The sequence below is a fragment of the Pelophylax lessonae genome, assembly GCF_965119305.1.
Source record: "Pelophylax lessonae genome assembly, chromosome: 1".
NCBI lineage: Eukaryota > Metazoa > Chordata > Amphibia > Anura > Ranidae > Pelophylax > Pelophylax lessonae.
The window spans coordinates 522,063,121-522,082,301 of record NC_138768.1 but is presented as its reverse complement, the minus strand read 5'-3'; the positions used below and the strand labels follow the sequence as shown (position 1 = coordinate 522,082,301).

At 41.8% G+C, this 19,181-nt stretch overlaps 1 protein-coding gene across 2 annotated transcripts in view; it reads left to right on the top strand.

Annotated features, from left to right (window-relative positions):
- Nucleotides 1-19,181, top strand: part of CCNI (cyclin I) — an 86,856-nt gene that overhangs the window by 50,270 nt on the left and 17,405 nt on the right. For both annotated transcript variants that reach the window (XM_082261664.1, XM_082261663.1), the window contains exons 3-5: nucleotides 11,063-11,197; nucleotides 12,342-12,416; nucleotides 15,614-15,754. In XM_082261664.1, the coding sequence (XP_082117790.1) occupies nucleotides 11,063-11,197; nucleotides 12,342-12,416; nucleotides 15,614-15,754 (351 nt within the window). The remainder of the gene's footprint in view (nucleotides 1-11,062; nucleotides 11,198-12,341; nucleotides 12,417-15,613; nucleotides 15,755-19,181) is intronic.

Genomic DNA, 19,181 nt, shown 5'->3' with positions numbered 1-19,181 from the left:
CATCCAGGTAAATTAAACGGATGCATTCTGCTGTAGAGCTAGTGCTTTTGATAAACAGACTTAAGGCTCCATGTACACGGGACGTTGTTAAAAGTCCCTTTGAATGCTGGAATTTTTAGGACGTTTGAAACGTCCGTTAAGTCGCGTTTGCACCCGTTTTTAGCGGGCGTTTGCGTTTAGAACCGTTCCTAGAGGTCAAAAAAATTATTCCCCTTTAAAATGGAAAAACGCGAACGCTAAACGCGGGTCATCGCGTTTGGCCGTGTTCGGTCGCGTTTTTGCGTTTGAAACACCGGGAAACACACGTTCGAACGCAAATAATTGCTTTCCAAAAAACGTCACTGAACTCAACTGCCTGCAAATGACTGTAAACGACCTGGTGTACATGGACAGATAAGATAACATGTAGGTGGGTTCAGGGGCTTCTGAAAAAAATGCCCAACTGCTCCTAAACGGCCATTTACAACGTCCCGTGTACATGGAGACTTACTGGCTTGATCTCAAGATGAAAATAGAGGAAAGAAAGCCTAAAAAAGGGAACTAATGCAACCATTACACCTAAAGATAAAGAAAAATAATTGTAAAAGATATTTATAATATATAAACGTTTGCTTTTGGGTTTATTACTGCGTTAATGTGGGCATCTTCAGACATTTTTTAGGACAAGTTTATGTTTATGCCAGTCTTTTGACTGTACATAGAAACATACTTTTGGCTGAGCCGCTGTACATAAAACTGAATGGAATGTCGCTTTGCGATGTTCCGTTTCTGTTTAGAAAAAAAGGGGAAACCGTGCCCTGCTTCCCAGCTGCAATCCAGCTGTGTATGAACCCGCTCTAAGGTGTATCTAAAGGCAATATTTCTCTTTTTTGTTTTGGATAAAGTTTTGTCGGTTTAGGACCATTGTCAGGTTTTTTTTGCTGTCTTTGTGCCCCTAAGGGAGATATACTCTTTCTTTTTGTCCTGGTTGTCGTGGTCACTGAGATTGATAGTGAAAAACCCCTACATTTGTAGTTGCCATCAGAACAGGAATACAGAGGAAATCTTTCAAAGGGGACACACGTTTTTATGGCAATTTTATATGAGGACATCTCCCTACTTTAAAAAGATTTCCTCTAACTTCCTGCTGAGTCTACTGGACAGGAAGTGAGGGGAGATCTCGGTAAAGAGACACAGGTGGCAGAAAGGACTGTGATTGTAACTGTTCCCTAGTCTAACCAAAGCTTAAAGTGATTGTAAAGTCTCGTTTTAAAAAAAATAAACAATTTATACTTGCCTCCTCTGTGCAGTGGATTTGCACAGAGCAGCCTTCTTCTCAGTTCCCTCTTCTGTGCTCCTGGCTCCACCCATCTGTTAAGTGCCCCCACAACAAGCAGCTTGCTATGGGGGTACCCTAGCGGAGTCACAGCTCCCTGTGTCCATTCAGACATAGAGCTGCAACCCAGCCCTGCCCCCTCTCTCTCCTGCTTGGCTGACTGACTTTGACAGCAGCGGGAGCCATTTGCGCCCCACTGCTGTCTCAGCCAATAAGGAGGGGTGTCCCGGGCAGCTCAGAAACTTGGATAAAGATGGGCTCAGGTAAGTACACTGCTCAAAAATATTAAAGGAATACTTTAAAAACACATCAGCTCTCAATGGGGAAAAATCTCATGCTAGATATCTATACTGATATGGACTGGGTAAAGTGTTAGGAACGAAAGGATGCCACATTGTTTGATGGAAATTAAAACTATCAACCTACAGAGGGCTAAATTCAAAGACACCCCGAAAATCAAAGTGAAAAAATGATGCAGCAGGCTAGTCCATTTTGCTGAAATTTCATTGCAGTAAGCCAAAATGATACTCAGTAGGTTGTATGCCCCCCCCCCCCTGTGCTTGTATGCATGCCTGACAATGTTGGGGCATGCTCCTAATGAGACGACGGATGGTGTCCTGGTGTATTTCCTCCCAGATCAGGTCCAGGGAATCACTGAGCTCCTGAACAGACTGAGGTGCAACCTGACGGCGTCAAAATGACCGAAACATAATGCCCCAGAGATGTTCTTTTGGATTTAGGTCAGACAAGCGTGGGGGCCATTCAATTGTAATATTTCCTTCATCCTCCAGGAACTTGCTGCATACTCTCGTCACATGAGGCCGGGCATTGTCGTGCACCAGGAGGAACCCAGGACCCACTGCACCAACGGAGGGTCTGACAATGGGTCCAAGGACTTGATCCTGATACCTAATGGCAGTCAGGATGCCGTTGTCTAGCCTGTAGGGGTCTGTGCGTCCCTCCATAGAAATGGCTCCCCAGACCTTTACTGACCCATTACTAAACCAGTCATGCTGAACAATGTTACAGGTTTCACGTCTGTCACATGTGCTCAGGGTGAACCTGCTCTACTGTGAAAAGCACAGGGCGCCAGGGGCCGACCTGCCAATTCTGGTGTTCAATGGCAAATGCCAATAGAGCTCCACGGTGCCGGGCAGTTCCACCCTCTGTTTCTGATTGTTTGGTCAGTGACATTCAAACCAGTGGCATGCTGGAGGTCATTTTGTAGGGCTCTGTCAGTGCTTATCCTGTTCCTTTTTGCACAAAGGAGCAGATACCGGTCCTGCTGATTGGTTAAGGACCATCTACGGCCCTGTCCAGCTCTCCTAGAGTACCTGTCTGTCTGGAATCTCCTCCATGCTCTTGAGACTGTGCTGGGAGACACAGCAAACCTTCTGGCAATGGCACGTATTGATGTGTCATCCTGGTGGACTGCCTGTGCAACCTCTATAGGGTCCAGGTATCCAGGGGGTTGCTGTACACAGGTCTTTTTATCTTAATGCATAGAATGCATTACAATAAAAAAAACCTTCTGCCTTTACAGTCCCTTAAAAAAAGATTTCCTCTAACTTCCTGCTGAGTCTACAGGACAGGAAGTGAGGGAAGATCTCGATAATGAGACACAGATGACAGAAAAACTGACTGCGAGTGTAACTGTTCCCTAATCTAGCCAAAGCTTAAAAAATAAAAAGCGATTTGGCTTTAGATCTAATTTTGAAGCTGTTGTAAACCTGGGGGAAAAAAAAAAACACAAAAAAAAAGCCTATAAGACAACGGCATAATGAGCTAGTATGCATTGCATACTAGCTCATTATGAAATACCTTTAGAATGAAGCCCTCCAGCGGTGCCAGCACACCGCTGAGATGGCTGACATCTTCCCTGGTGTTTCTACGGGTTTGCAGGCTCCGGCACTGTGAGTGGCCGGAGCCGCAAAGACGTCACTCCCTTGCATGCGAGTAGGAGCTGCTGTTTACGGCACGGGCTCTGAAGGCAGACCTTCAGAGCGCATGCACCAATGACGTCATCAGCTGCATACATTCGAAATATCTCCTAAACGGCAAGTTTAGGAGATATTTACAGTATCTATAGGTAAGCCTTAGTATAGGGTTACATGTAGGTACAATTAAAAAAGAAGCCTTTACTTCCTCTTTAACCACTTGAGGACCGCCCTACGCAGATCTACTGTATGTTCTGTATTCCTGTACATCGGCTCGTGGTCTGGGGGCACATGCGCTGCGGCAGCGACCCGATTCTGCTGTGATTGGACACAGCGGGAGCCAATGAGCAGGTCCCTTGGATGCAATTTCTGCCGGGACCCGCTAATCATTCATAGGAAAGGCAGAACCGCTATCTGTAAACAAGGCAGACCGTGGTTTTGTCACAGTGGAAGTTGGAGATCTTGTGTTTCTGATTAGGATCTCTGCCTTCCTCCAGTTAGGCCACCCCCCCCCCCTCACAGAGTTAGTAATCCCTTTCTAAGAGCACACTTTGATCACCCCAGATGTTAACCCCCTTCCCTGCCAGTGTCAATAGTACAGTAACAGTGCATTTTTTTTTTTTTTTAGCACTGATCATTGTATTGGTGTCACTGGTCCCCAAAAAGTTTCACTTAGTGTCAGATTTGTCCGCTGCAATGTCGCAGTCCTGTTAAAACTCACTGATCGCCGCCATTACTAGTAAAAAAAAAATTCAAAGAATTCCATAAATCTATCCTATAGTTTGTAGACAGTTTAACTTTTGCGCAAACCAATCAATATACACTTATTAGGATTTTTTTTTTACCAAAAATATGTAGCAGAATACATTGGCCTAAGTTGAGTGAAAAATTTAGATTTTTAAAAATATTTTTATTGGGTATGTTTTATAGCATAAAGTAAAAAAATATTTCATTTTTTTTTTTTTTTTTTAAAAACTGTTGGTCTTCTTTTTTTTGTTTAGGCCGCCTCATGCATACTGGACATTATCAAAACGCCAGTAGAAAGCTGTAGCAGGCGTTTTTATAGTTTTTTTTTTTTTAACTTTTTTCAGCTGTAGCATTTTTTTAGCTTTTTTTTTTTTGTTTTAGCAAAACTATACTTCCACAAAAGCTTATGGCTCAAAAACATTGATAAATGCCGAATAGCCGCGTTGTTTGGCGTTTTGCAGCGTTTTTTAGCTTTTATCAGAGTTGGAGCGTTTTTTCAGCTGAAAAACTCCTCCTAAAACCCAATAGTTCTGGGGGGTTTTTTCCAGCCAGAAAACGCCCCTACCAAAAACTGTGGATAACAGCCTATGTGTGCATGGGCACCTAATATAACATGTTGGAGAGTTTACTGGCTGCAGAAAAAACCTTGTGCCGCCAAAAACAGCAGCTGTAAAAACTTCCAGTGTGCATGAGGCCTTATAGCGCAAAAAAAAACGCAGATGTTCTCAAATACCACCAAAAGAAAGCACTATGTGTGGGGGGAAAAAAAAGGACAAACATTTTATTTGGGTACAGCATCGCACGTCCACGCAATTGACAGTTAAAGTAAAGCAGTGCCATTTGCATGATAGTTAGTAGTACTGTAATTGTCCTATCAATTATCATGACGCAGTTCCTGTCTTGTAAATGCCACCGTTAGCTGTGTCTAACCAAAATAAGTCGAATGTCTCAGTCAGTTTCAGACAGTAGATTGGCATAGTTCCTCCTCCTTTCCATTACTCAAGCATGATGATACAAACTTTTTACAGAAATAAGACATTGACAGTAGATTAGGAATAAATCTGGGAAGGTTGCCAGGATTTATGACCCTGATACTGTGCAGGGCTTGTGAACTTTGATCACAGCACATTGGTAAATGTGTGTGACTGAGGTGGAATCTGATTACTGCACTTTGCTTGTCTTCCCACAGAAAGTCTGCTCAAATGACACCCTTCTTGCCATGTCCTGTGTGGTGATAAGATAAGGCTAATGCATGGCCTTTTACCTCCTATCACAGCTGCATGATCCTAGCCTGGAAAGTCTAACAGCTAAGCATGAGAATAAGCTTGCACTAGGAACTACCCAGCAATCCAACGTCGTAACAGCCAACATGTATTTTCTGCTTTACACTAACTCTAGATGCTTGAATGTCTGCTTCAAAAATACTTTTTTTTTGGTCAGTTATACTTTTAATCTGACAAATAAATAAGAATGGAGCAAAATTAAAATGGAGTACCAGCCAATACCAAGCAATAAGGTTTTTATATTAAAATTAGAAAAATTATGCATTGTTAAACAATTGCTACTTTTTGCTCTGACCATTTTAAGGCCCATGCACACCGCAGAGTGTAGCTGCATAAGCCAAAACTAAAATAACCTGCGTTCACCATCATGCATTTGGACCATATAGTACTCATGTAAACGTTTGGGATAACGTTTGCATATATACAGCATAACAGACCCAATGTGCGGCTACCACGCCAACATGTAATAAGCAATTTAGATGGCATGAGAGAACACTTAAACCACTTGGGCCCCGGAAAATTGACCCCCTTCATGACCAGGCCATTTTTTGCGATACGGTACTACATTACTTTAACTGACAATTGCGCAGTCGTGCAAAGCTGTAAAATGTACTGTATTTTCTGGCGTATAAGACTACTTTTGAACCTCAAAAAAATCCCCCAAAAATGGGGGGTCGTCTTATACGGCGAGTATAATATCTCCAAGGTAACCTAAGTATAAGTATTACCGGTAGATGAAAATTAGGGGGGGTCGTCTTATACGCCCAGTCGTCTTATACGCCGGAAAATACGGTATGTCTCCCGCCACACACACACAAATAGAGCTTTCTTTTGGCAGTATTTGATCACCTCTGCGCTTTTTGTGTTTTCAGAAACTTAAAAATAGACAATTATGAAGAAAAAACAATATTTTTTACTTTCTGCTCTAAGAGCCGACTTTGGGGGGCGACCTGTGAAGTCGCGTGCACCGCTGTGCACCGCGACTTTGGCGCGACTTGCAGGGACTTCACATAATGGAAGTCTATGCAGGTCGCCCCAAAGTAGTACAGGCCCCTTTTTCTAAGTCGGAGTGACTTGTGTCGCTCCTATTAGAACGGGTTCTGTACTACTCAAATGTAATTTCTTCATCAATTTAGGCCAATATGTTTCCTACTACATATTTTTGGTAAAAAAAATCCCAATAAGCGTTAATTGATTGGTTTGTGCAAAAGTTTCATAGTGTCTACAAACTATGGGATATATTTATGGAATTTGTATTTATTTACTAGTAATGGCGGCGATCAAAATTTTTTTTTTTTTTTTTTTATAGTGGGACTGCGATATCGCAATCAGACACCTACCTGACGCTTTTTTGGGAACCAGTGACATTAACCACTTTAAGACCAAGCCTATTTTTGACACGTGGTGTTTACAAGTTAAAATCAGGTTTTTTTGCTAGAAAACTACTTGGAACCCCCAAACATTATATATTTTTTTAGCAGAGACCCTAGAGAATAAAATGGAGATCTTTGTAATATTTTTTATCACACCGTATTTGCGCAGCGGTCTTCCAAATGCAATTTTTTTGGAAAAAAAATCACTTTTTTGAATTGAAAAAATAAGAAAACAGCAAAGTTAGCCCACTTTTTTCCATAATGTGAAAGATAATGTTACGCCGAGTAAATAGATACCCAACGTGTCATGCTTCAAAATTGCGCACGCTCGCGGAATGGCGACAAACTTTGGTGCTTAAAAATCCCATAGGCGACACTTTAAAAATTTCTTCAGGTTACCAGCTTAGAGTAACAGAGGAGGTCTAGGGCTCAAATTATTGCTGTCGCTCTAACGATCGCGGCGATACCTCACATGTGTGGTTTGAACATTGTTTACATATGTGGGCGTTCGCTTCTGTGCGCGAGCTAACGGGGACAGGGCGCTTTAATTTTTTATTTTTTTTTCTATTTATTTTATTTATTATTTTTTATTTTTACACAGTTTTTTAAAAAAAAAATGTATCATTTTTATTCCTATTCCAAGGAATGTAAACATTCCTTGTAATAGAAATAGGCATGACAGGACCTCTTCTTTATTGTGAGATCTGGGATCAAAAAGACCTCAGACCTCACAAGTACACTAAAAAAGAAAAAAAAAAATGGTTAAAAAAAATCGGCTCCTTAAGCCGGTTGCTAGCCAACAACGTTTGACGTTGCTCCGGTCCTCCAAGACCATAGAGTCGAGTGATGGCCATCTTGCCCTCACTCGACTTCCTGTCTAATCCAGGACCGGATCGTTTTCCCCGCTGCCGGAGGGTCCGGTAAGCGGGGAAAAGTACTGGGACGGAAGGGGGGGCACCTCTTCCGCCACACCGTAAGGGTGATCCTGCAGCGAATCCGCTGCTGGGACCACCCTTACCTGAAACCCAATTGCCCGCCTGCCATAACCTGCTGCCATAACCCTGGTACTTAGCGTCAAAGGACCGACGTAAATCGACGGCGGTCGGTAAGTGGTTAATAAAGTGATCAGTGCTTAAAATATGCACTGTCACTGTACTAATGACACTGGCTGGGAAGGGGTAACATCAGGGGCATCAAAGGGTTAACTGTGTGCCTAGCTGGTTTTTCAGTGTAGTGGGGCAGGTGATTTTACTAGTGGAAGGCATTTACAGGAACACAGGATCCATGCCTTCTGTACTGTCAGAACGGCAATCAGCCTTGTTAACATAGGCAGATCACTGTTCTGCCCGTGTAAAGAATGATCAGCAGATGCTGCAGCAAGCCTCCGGCGACGCACTGGCACCTGATACCCAGGCATGCAGGATCACATGTGTGCATATATACGTGATTCTGTGCAGCGCGGCCACCCTGTAGCAGTAAATGTGCTAGAAGACTGTAGGTAAGCTGTTCAAGCTGGCCATAAATGGATCAATTGCTCAATTTCCCCCATCAACACAGTCAGTGTTGATAGAGGAATGCCTCCGGAGCTCTGGTGAAGACTGGTTAGTGCTTAGAGCCCATACCACCTGCCAGGGGATTCTGCTTGTGTATCTGCTGGTTTCTGTGTGATCCCTTCCACTGCTGTAGCCATTGGCCTGTTTTTTTTTTTTTTTATTCTGTCTGAAAATTTCTCTTAAAAACAATACACTTTCTGGTATGTAAGGATGCCTGAACACGCCTTTGCATCCTGAAATATATGCATTGTGAGAGTGAAGACCTCTGACCTCCTAGTATTAGAAGATTTGGAGTGAAAATTAGTGATTGCACTACTTTGCTGCTAACTGTTCTCCTTGCGGCTCTGACGTAAAAAAGCAAAGCTTTGCTTTTACCAAGATGGCTGCCTCTTCACATAAGACCTAGTGCAAAGCATTGTAAGCGAGAGATCAATTAATCTTTAAAAAGAAATGCAGTATGTGACGACATGAGAGAACAGAACATCTAGGAAAGAGGAGGGCACCATAGATATCAATAGGTTAGAGCAGCTTTTTTTTTTCTTTTTTCAACCAGAGCGCCCAGGCATCCTGGGGTACCTTCAGGTTTCTTCAGGGATGCCTTGGCAAAAGGGCAAAAAAATTGCCCAGTTTAGGTATACAAGCCAGCGAAGGCTTACCTGCCTGGCTTTTTGTTCTACAAAGCCACAAGTTTTTCTTGTGCACTATTACAATCTTCCAGCCACCGGTGTCCTAACAAACAGGGACCTCATTGGTTGATAAGAAGAATGTTGGACACCTACACAGCGTACTTGTATGGCCCCCCTCTTCATGGAGTCACATTAGCTGAGTGTTGGAGAGAAACTGAGGGAGAAGAGAAACATCGGATACTAATCAGTACCAGTGTGCAAAGGTGTATTAGTTTTGGAAGAATAAATCGCCTCCAATGTTGGGTGTCCTATGTGTGTGGATGTTGCTGTGATATGTAAAGCTATTAGTTTAGTTTTTTACATTTTACAATGGGGTGTCTCAAGATTGTGCATAATTTTAAAGGGTGCCTTGACTTAAAGGTTGAGAAACACTAGGTTAGACTCCCAAGCGCAGTAACCAGTAAATCAGACCTGCCTTGAAACTGAGACCAAAAGCTTGAAGTTACATAAGGCCTTCACAATTAGTGATGTTGGTGGTTTCCCACAGAGCATAACGTATGGGAATGGCGTTACTATATGACCCGGAGGTACAGTTTGTAGTGCTGATCTTTATTTTGTCAAGCTTGTAAAGGCTGTTTTGCCTGCTTAATCCAGGGGTATGACTGCTATTGTGCTCCGAAAATGTACATGCAAGGCCTTTTTTTATTCTTGAGGCTGCTAGCTTTCCTTGCGAGTCCTGCATTGCAAGAAAAAACGTGCGCAAGCCTGTGAGAATGACTACTACTAATCATGGTAAATTTCAAAATATACATAGCCTCCGGCTTAGCATGCGTGCTTACAATGTAAACCCTAACATCGCAGTTGTGAGATTTTAATGTCGGTATTCATAATGAACACATACAAGCAAGAATTACCACACTCTGTATGTCTAATATAAACATTTACGTGTATCTTTTTTTATTTAAATAGGGCTTGTCTGCAGGATTATGGAGTAATAAAAAAATCACTCCACCCAACACGGAGTTTAATAGTATGGAAAATGCTGCAGTAGAACTGAGCCCCCCCCCCCCCCCGGTTGGGCGCGGTGGGCAACAGGTTCAAATATTAGACCGGTGTCTAGAAGACTGGACATTGGCCTAAAGCAGCAAAAGCAACCAACCACCATGTGGCAATTCTGTAAAAGGATTGTGGCATTGAAAATGTAGAACTCTTTCAACATCCTGATTGCAATGAGTAGGATAGTAGCTGACCTAATTTTAGGAGAATAGCAATTTGTCTGCAAAATACACTTTGGGAAGTCCACACCTTACTGGGAACTGAGCCTCTGACCGACCCTAGACGCAGACAGTGTGGGGGTTATTTACTAAAACTGAAGCATGCAAAATCTGGTGCAGTTGTGCATAGAAACCAATCCGCTTCCAGGTTTTATTGTCAAAGCTTAATTGAACAAGCTGAAGTTAGAAGCTGATTGGCTACCATGCACAGGTGCACCAGACTCCGCCTGCACTGATTTTTGTAAATTTTCCACTGTGTGGCCAGGGATGGCCTTTCAGCAAAGTTTTAGCTGCACACAAACTTGCCGCAGTAAATCCACCAATTGTATGTAGCCATAGCATAATGTTTAAAGTGAAAGTGCGTGGAGGTTGATACAGGCGCTACCTATAAATGTGACCTATGAGTCACATTTATAGGTAGCGCCTGTATCAACCTCCACGCACTTTCACTTTATTCTCACCCTTGCACCCCAAGGGTTGGTTGGTGGCAGCTTACACCTATTTTTATGGTATCTAATATCCTCTATTCACAGTAACTTCATAGCGCTGGTCACTTTTCTTTGTTATAGCATAATGTTTAGCTGCCTCTGAATGCAGGAAACAATGCACCCCTAGCCACTGATTTGATTGTAGCTTTAAATGTCGTCCATTTGAGGTTTACACTGACTTTTTAGTGAATGGTACTATAGTAGAATTTTTACACCTTTCTTTTACTTGTCTGTTTTGGCTGCTAGAATTTCTGCCTATCATTATGACTTGTTTATTGATTTATACTCGGATTGTGAAGGGTTTGGTCAAAGTGTGGCATCTAATGCACCTTGTTATGTTTAGTATAGTGAAAGTTGCATAACTGGCTACTTTGTGTGCAAAATGTTTCTGCAATAAAGAAGTATGCTGACCTAGGTGGATGCTGCCAAACTTTATTATTGAAACTCTGATCTTTCTTTTGAACAGGATACAGCTATTTCTCCACAACAGCGGGATGATGTTATCCAATGGTTGGCCGAGTTGAGACACCAGTTCCAGGTTTACCCAGAAACACTTGCCCTGGCCATAAGTATTTTGGACCGATTCTTGGCCTCAGTCAAGGTGATCATTTGTATTCTGTATTATGCCCTAATTCTGAAGCAATAAAATCCCTGGTGCCCAACCTGCGGCGACATGAAGCCCTTTTGTATATGATTAGCGGGCCTAGGACCTCAGCAGTCTATAGTGGGGACATTGATTAGGATAATAGCATTGATCTCTACTAGCCTCGTGTAACATGTTTCCAGTTTCATATTGTCTTCTGCAGCATATCCCCAGCCAAAAATGTAGCATGTCCACACTCTCTCCGGCCTTCATTTTGCTCTATTAGGTCTGCAGTTTCTGACAGTCCTTTCAAGCGTTATATATATTGAATAATATGTGCGGCCATTTTGTGATGTCAGGGGCCGCATTAGAAGCCCTTATTAGCTCATTTTAGCCTTTTTAGTTGATTATTACTGAATAAAATACTTAAATGTGAGCAGCACAATAAATAGACCTACTGTAGTTCAATATCTATCCGAAACGTACTATTTCAGTTTTAGGTTGACCCCACGAGTTAACACACTGATCTCCTACATACTTTAGGGATACTAGTAGTATGATCTCTACTCTGGTCTTGAAGTTTGGGTGCTGTAGTTTGTGATAATATAAAAAGCATATATGTTACCCAGTTTTTTAAGCATACTGTATGTTTGAAGTTTTGTGCTAAGATTGTTTGATCAAAAAACACACAAGGTGAAAATACATTTCTGTCTGTTGATAATACCTTACTCAATTTCTACAATGCAAAATTGCGAACACATTCTCCTCGCAACGCTAGGCAAACTAAGCTGCAAGGAGATAAACAGTTACATAGCAAATACCCATTTTTTTTTTTTTTTTTATCCTTTATGACCCATGTACATTCTGTTCTGGGTATATTAAGGTTTTCTGGCTTTTAACTTGAAATAATACATATTGCATCTGCACTGTTAAGATTTAGCACTAAGAGTCTCCAGTGATAATCTCCTCATGACTTACTCACTACTGCCTTTTACAATTTAGTGTTGGCCAATTTGACATTATTGGGGCTCCCCTAATGCCAAGAAAGGGAAGAAGAGACAGACTGAATTCCAGAACATATCCTGGGCTTATGTTAATGGTTTGGAAATAAAATAATGGGAATGGCTATAAATATCCAAATATTTTGATTTTAACTTTACAGGCTCATCCAAAATACTTGAGGTGCATTGCAATCAGCTGCTTCTTTCTTGCTACTAAAACCATTGAAGAGGATGAGGTGAGTCCTTAATACACAATGTGATGGTGACTTAGAACTAGATTGTAAACATATGAGTGGCATACAGGTACCCTATGGCACTATATCCTTAAGAAGACACTAACTTGGACATGTTGTATCAAGGCCAAAGTTATGACATTCATCTGCACATATATACAGTGGCTCAGTGGTTAGCACTTTCACCTGGCAGCACTAGGATCATCTGCTCAAATTCAAACCACGGCACCATCTGCCTGGAAATTGTATGTTCTCCTCCCACACTCCAAAGACAAGCTGGTAGGTTAATGGGCTACTGTCTACACTAAATTTGTGTATTTTATATGAATGTGAGTTACAGACCTTGGATTGTAAGTTCCTTAAGGGCAGGGACTGATGTATATGTACTATATATGTAAAGCTCTGCGTCAATAGTCGGTGCTATATACTGTAAATACCTGTAATAAAAATTATACTCTGTGCCACTAGGCCCAAAATATAACCAGTTTTATCCACCCCAATTGCTTTGCAGCAGTAGCAGCTAGTGAGTGGTTCGCAGCTACCCCTTGTTGAGAAACGCATAATGTGGTCTGCTGACAGCAATCTTACAACTTTTATAACCACAAACAGCAGGCCATAGCGTACTCCCCTTTGTCTACAGTGGTAGGAACCAACTTATGATCTGCCTTTAGTGGAAGACCATGGGCATTGCAGAGATCTAGGATCTGCCTTAATGTTCTTGCTGTAATAGTAGTTTTTCTTCCTGGGCAAGTGATGTAACCTAACATTTATCGTATATATTATGTGTGTGTATTAGGGAATTAGGGAATGTTGGGTACCATATGATGCCATGCAAGAATGTGCTCTAGCCCTAGATGAACCTTAAGTTATGCTTGTACGTGAATGGTTTTGATAATAAAATATTATAAGATCAAGTGGTTATTCAGTAGATTACGTGACTTTCGGAATTCTCTTTTAATCTTTTCGATGTTTGTTTAAGGTTTGCTATTGACATTTTTTCAAAATAAAGAAACTGGAACTTGTTCTGGCCTTTTTCCATATATATATTTTTTTGTACCTAAAGTGTAGTTTCCTTTTTTTATGAGGAAAACCTTTTCTGTATTTTGGGCCAGCAGTCCTATATATCAGGAGTCTTCAGATTTTTTAAACAAGGGGCCAGTTTACGGTCCTTCAGGCTTTAGGGGGGCCAGATTGTGGCCATTGAGAGTAGAAATTGTCCTGGCATCAGTGGGAGTAAGCAGTGCATCTTTCGTATTTAGGTGGAGGAATAGCACCCTGTCATTGGTATCAGTGGGAGAAGGAATAGTGTCCCACCATTGGTATTAGTGGGAGGAATAGTGTCCCATCCTTGGTATTGGTGGGAGGAATAGTGTCCCATCATTGGTATTGGTGGGAGGAATAGTGCCCCATCCTTGGTATTGGTGGGAGGAATAGTGTCCCATCATTGGTATTGGTGAGAGGAATAGTGTCCCATCATTGGTATTGGTAGGAGGAATAGTGTCCCATCCTTGGTATTGGTGGGAGGAATAGTGCCCCATCCTTGGTATTGGTGGGAGGAATAGTGTCCCATCCTTGGTATTGGTGGGAGGAATAGTGTCCCATCATTGGTATTGGTGGGAGGAATAGTGTCACATCATTGGTATTGGAGGGAGGAGTAGTGCCCCATCCTTGGTATTGGTGGTTAGGAATAGTGCCCCATCCTTGGTATCGGTGGGAGGAATAGTGCCTCATCCTTGGTATCTGTGGGAGGAATAGTGCCCCATCCTTGGTATTAATAGGAGAAATATTGCCCTGTTGTTGTCAGTGGGAGGAATAGTGTATTGAATTAATGGAAGGAAAAATGCCCCAAAGGCTAGATAAAGGTGAGCAAAGGGCTGCATACGACCCCTGTGCCGTAGTTTGAAGACCCCTCTAGATGGACCTGATTTGACTCCCCAGTGGAAAATCCAGTTGTTATGGTTTTAACATAATTTCAAAAAAATAATTTTTACATTGCTAGTCATTATTGACATACCTCATAATCCAGTACTGAACCCCCTTTGCTGCCATGCAGTAGAGTGATTAATTTATAAACCGTAATAAGACCGTGACATTGGTGCCATCCTTTGAAGCTGCTTAATACTTTTAAAACAATTTGTTTATCGTATAGTAGCGTATTGTTTTCATTTTTTTTTTTTTTTTTTTTTTTTTTGGGCGTGTTTCAGGCCTTTTTTTAGGTGTTTTTTGCAGGTGTGTGGAGGCAGGTATTAACATCTAACAAAAACTCTTGTAAATTGCTAAAAAAGAAGCTCATGTACTTTTTTGCGCTTCAGGCGACAAAACGCTCATATGTGGACAGGGGCCAAAGAAATTAATAGAATTTTGCATGTTGGGCGTTTTGAGACTTCAGAGATGAGCATTGTACGAGCTGAAAAATGCTCAGGTGTGAACAGGGCCTAAGTGTTTAGCTTTGTATACACTTGTTGTAGTGGAACTGTCAGCTACAAGGGGGAAGTGCTTGTTTGCTGTTTTTCTATTTTTCTCAAGATAACATTTCATGGGCATGGAGAAGTGGGCTCTGCAGGATGTCATGGAGGAAGGTGCACATTTGTGCATCAGTTTGTTAATTTGAATATTGTAAAACGTAAGGATATATGAAAATGTAATAAATTAACTGATCAATGAAAAAAGTGTAATGCTCATGCATATGTTCTGTTTGCAATTGACTAAATGCTATACAGGTCATAGAGCTTTTACAGTGCAATCAGAAGAAGACAGTACTAAATGCAGCTTAGCTTAGGCTGGATTGATACTTATATTGCAGTGACATGCGTTGGTGCGCAGCAGTGTCATTCATTCTGAATAGCATCCCAACAAATCTTTCTCAACACACCCTAGTTGCAGTGCACTACAACACATAACTGCATTACTGTTGCTAAAAATCGTGCCCTTTTTTTTGGTGGTTTGGAAGCCTATTCAAATGAATGGGTTGTATAATGCACATGCAAAGATATAAATGGGTCTTATAGTCTGCTTTAACATCTACCCAAATTATGTTTTTGATTTGTTTACATTACAGCCTTCCGTGAGTCATTTGTATGAATATTCACTTCATGTGCAGATAAAATAAGTAAACAGTGATTTTGGATAATTTAATTTTCTTATTGTGTGAGCATTCCTAAATCCTTTAGTAAACCAGTCTCAATGTGTTTCTCTTGCAGCGGATTCCTGTCCTAAAGGTTTTGACACAGGAAAGTGACTGCGGCTGCTCTCCAGCTGAAGTCCTCCGGATGGAGAGGATTATTCTGGACAAACTGAACTGGGACCTTCACACGGCAACACCTTTGGATTTCCTTCAAATTGTAAATGCCTTTTTCATTAGTGATTTTTTTTTTTTTTTTCAAACTCTATTTTGTATTTATTTTTTTATTTTGTATTAGAGCGTAACTCTACTTTTGTTGAGAGAAAAAAACATTCCCCTCTGGGTGATCTATGTACATCACAAGGATTTTAACAAACGTTGTTGCAGATTCCTACCTTTTGTTATTCTGAAGAAATCCCTGTTTGTTCCTCTGTGCCCCTGTGCTGAGTAAATCTAATGGGAGTGCTTTCATAATTATCAATCAGTTGTGGCAACTGCAGGGCACTAATGAGGAAATCTGCTGGGTCTGCATCCCTTTAGACGTGTTCCTATTGGGAGTATCTCACCAAAAATTATATTTTTGTAGCCGGGGATACCAGAAATCTGACTTGTATCTTAGTGCAGACTTCTGGGAAAATTGGTGAGCCAATCACACAAGCAGGAAATGATGTTTCTGGGGTGTGGTCAGTATACATTCTGTGTACAGAACAGCTCCAGGTAGCCATATTGCATTTTCAGAAAATTACAACAGCTGCAGATAGAAAAGGAAAGGTAATTTTAAATAACATTCAATTACAATATGACTTGTGTCACAATTATAAACGCTATATTGTTTGTTCTTTATTTGCAATTTTTTTTCCCACAGCCAATGATTGCCTAAGTATTTTTTCTTACACAACAATTTTTATTTAAAAACAAAACAAAAAACTATACAAGCAAGAAGTACAAAGACAACAGCCCCTACATAAGGGCAAACAGGGACAATGTACATAGTCCAGCATGATCAAACAACTTTTTTGAATAACATACATAAATAGGAGTAATGTGAGTTGAAAGAGGCAAAAAAGAGTCAAGAAAAAATTACATGAAAAAGGTAAAAAAAAAAAAGGGGGGGGGGTTTAAAGGGGAAAGATTTGGGGGGATGTAGAGGGTAAGAACAGATAAGTCCTGGAGGACGGAAAAGGGTAGCCTGCCCGGTAGAGCGTCCCTCCAAACTGATATAGCAAGTGGACTGTCTGTCACAGATCTGTTACAGAAGGGAGGCCAAAGGTTTCAAATAAAACCACCTTCAACTGGACATGATAGTGGTGTAAATTTATGTAGACGTAAAATTAATCCAGCAAGCCCAAGTTGTAATGAAGTCTATCCTGTGAAGTGTAAATCCGTTCCTCTATTTTCAAGACTCTGTTCAGTCTTGCAAACCATTCTTTCAGAGATGGAACCGAGGGTTGATTCCAGTGTGTGGTATGCACATTCTGGCTGCATTGACCATACGAGTCGCAAGAGACCTCCGATATTGCCCGCCTGGCAGGGAGGGGTAGTGCAGCAAATATTGGGCAGGGAAGAAGTCAAGCACATAAGCGGTTACTTCCTTAACAATCTGGTGAACCTGCTGCCAGTAGGGTTGTAGTCGAGGGCAGTCCCACTAATGGTACCTTTTTCAAGTAGACAGTGCCAGCATCAGTTCGATACAGAAGGGTTAAATCTATGCAGCAAAGTCAGAATCCTGTACCAATGAGTACAAAGTTTATAGCCGTTTTCCTGAACATTTGCCAAAGTATTTTTAACATCTATATTTGGTAAATGGGCTATCTTGTGCTTTGTTACAAAGAAAAAAAAATATAGAAGAGAAGAAATGGCCTTTCCATTCATATGCAACCAGCTGCTGTTTTCTAAAACTGGCAAAAAATTCAAACTTTTCTTCTGAAGCCACGGAAACTGCAGGCATTCTTTAGACTTTTTTGCTTTGGTGAGATGGATATTTGTACTAAATACCTGCATGTCTGAGGGGATGTCAGTATGCTGGTTTTGTGTTTTCAAGAAACCGAAACTGGTTGAGTGATGATAGTAGGTCACCTCCTAACTTGGCTGTCTGTTTCAGACATGTCTGATTATCGGAGCAGAAATTGGTAACAATCTAAAATTGAATTTGATGTACATAACTAGCCTATAGGTGATTGATTGTTTGTTTCTCATATTAACTGTTTATGTTCTTCAGATTGATCACTCTGAAGCACCTTGGATTCTTAGCCCAGGCTGCACACAGGACTTTGGCTTGATTACGCCCCTCCCTATTCTGCCACTAAGCCCTGTCATTCAGCTATAAAATACTGCACAATGAAATTTTCTGAATGTATACTATATGTTGTATATCATCATACAGATTGCACTCACACCTATGTACCTGGTATGAAAACAACATGATTGTGGTTGCTGCTTGATGTCATCGTGCTAACCGCAAGGGTGCCTTTACATTTACTTGTGTGCATTAAAGGCCTCAAGCAGTCAGTTCAACTGAAGCAGCTAGCATACAGCAGTGATGCTACATAAAACTGTTTATTATTGGTACTCCATATACTGCTCCTATACAAATGATATGAAAGGATCCAGGTAAACTGTAAAACTCAACGTTAAAGCCAGGCTGAGCTTTCAGTTTAAATCAATTACATTCCAGATACAGCAAAATAAAAGGTGTGCAGTCTTACAGTTAATCTTCTTTTCTCTGTCGCTCATTGACAGACGTAGTCCTCCTTGATTAATATCAACTCGGGTTATACTGCCCTCTACAGGAGTAGGACTAGACAGGAAAGAAAACGTTCTGGCCACACCCTAGGGGCAGTCCCAGAGGGTATATCCTCTCACTTCCTGCTACAACAAATCAGTTTTTTTCTGTCTAGTTAGGAGTAAGGACCTAGATTCCTTGCTAGGATCTTCGGTCCTGGCAGGATTTTTTTTTTAGAAATACTTTTTTAGACAGCTTTTTTTTTTCTCCAGTGTTCCTGTGAGATCTTCAAGCAAGTACGCTGAAACTGGGCGACGGGCTGGATGTTGAGATCCAGTGGTCACCCCAGTTCAGCCTACGAGTGCGTGCAGGCCATAGCTCCGCGCTGGGTCGGCCGCGACATAGTCCCACTGGACGGGGACTGACCCTGCGAGTTAAACGTCTCGCCTGGACGCCAATGACCAACAGAGTCACGGCGTCCGTATTGGTCGACAGCCCCCCCACCCCGGTGGAGAGGGGTTCTGTCAGGAGTTGGCGCCCGCCTGGTTCCGGTATGGTGAGTAGAATGTTCCCCCTCTCCCCCTGTCGGGTTTGTTGGTGGACGCTGGCCCCTCTCTGGGATGGTCGGACACTCAGTTTCTAGGTCTCCCCTCTATCCTATAACAGGTCACAGATCCCCCAATTTTGAGTGTGATTTTGTGAACAGAAACCAGGAGGCTTGGTTTGGGAGCTGACGATCTAAAGTCACTATATGACTGTAAGGGTGACTGAAGTCAGTGGCAGACTACTAAAAGGCATTACTAGTGAGGTATAGAGGTATCCTACCTGTCCTAGTGTGTACACAGGCCGATGCCTATGCCTGAGTTACTGCAGCCACAGATCGCTATCCCTCCAGAAAGCCGGTCACTTCCACAGGCCGCACAGC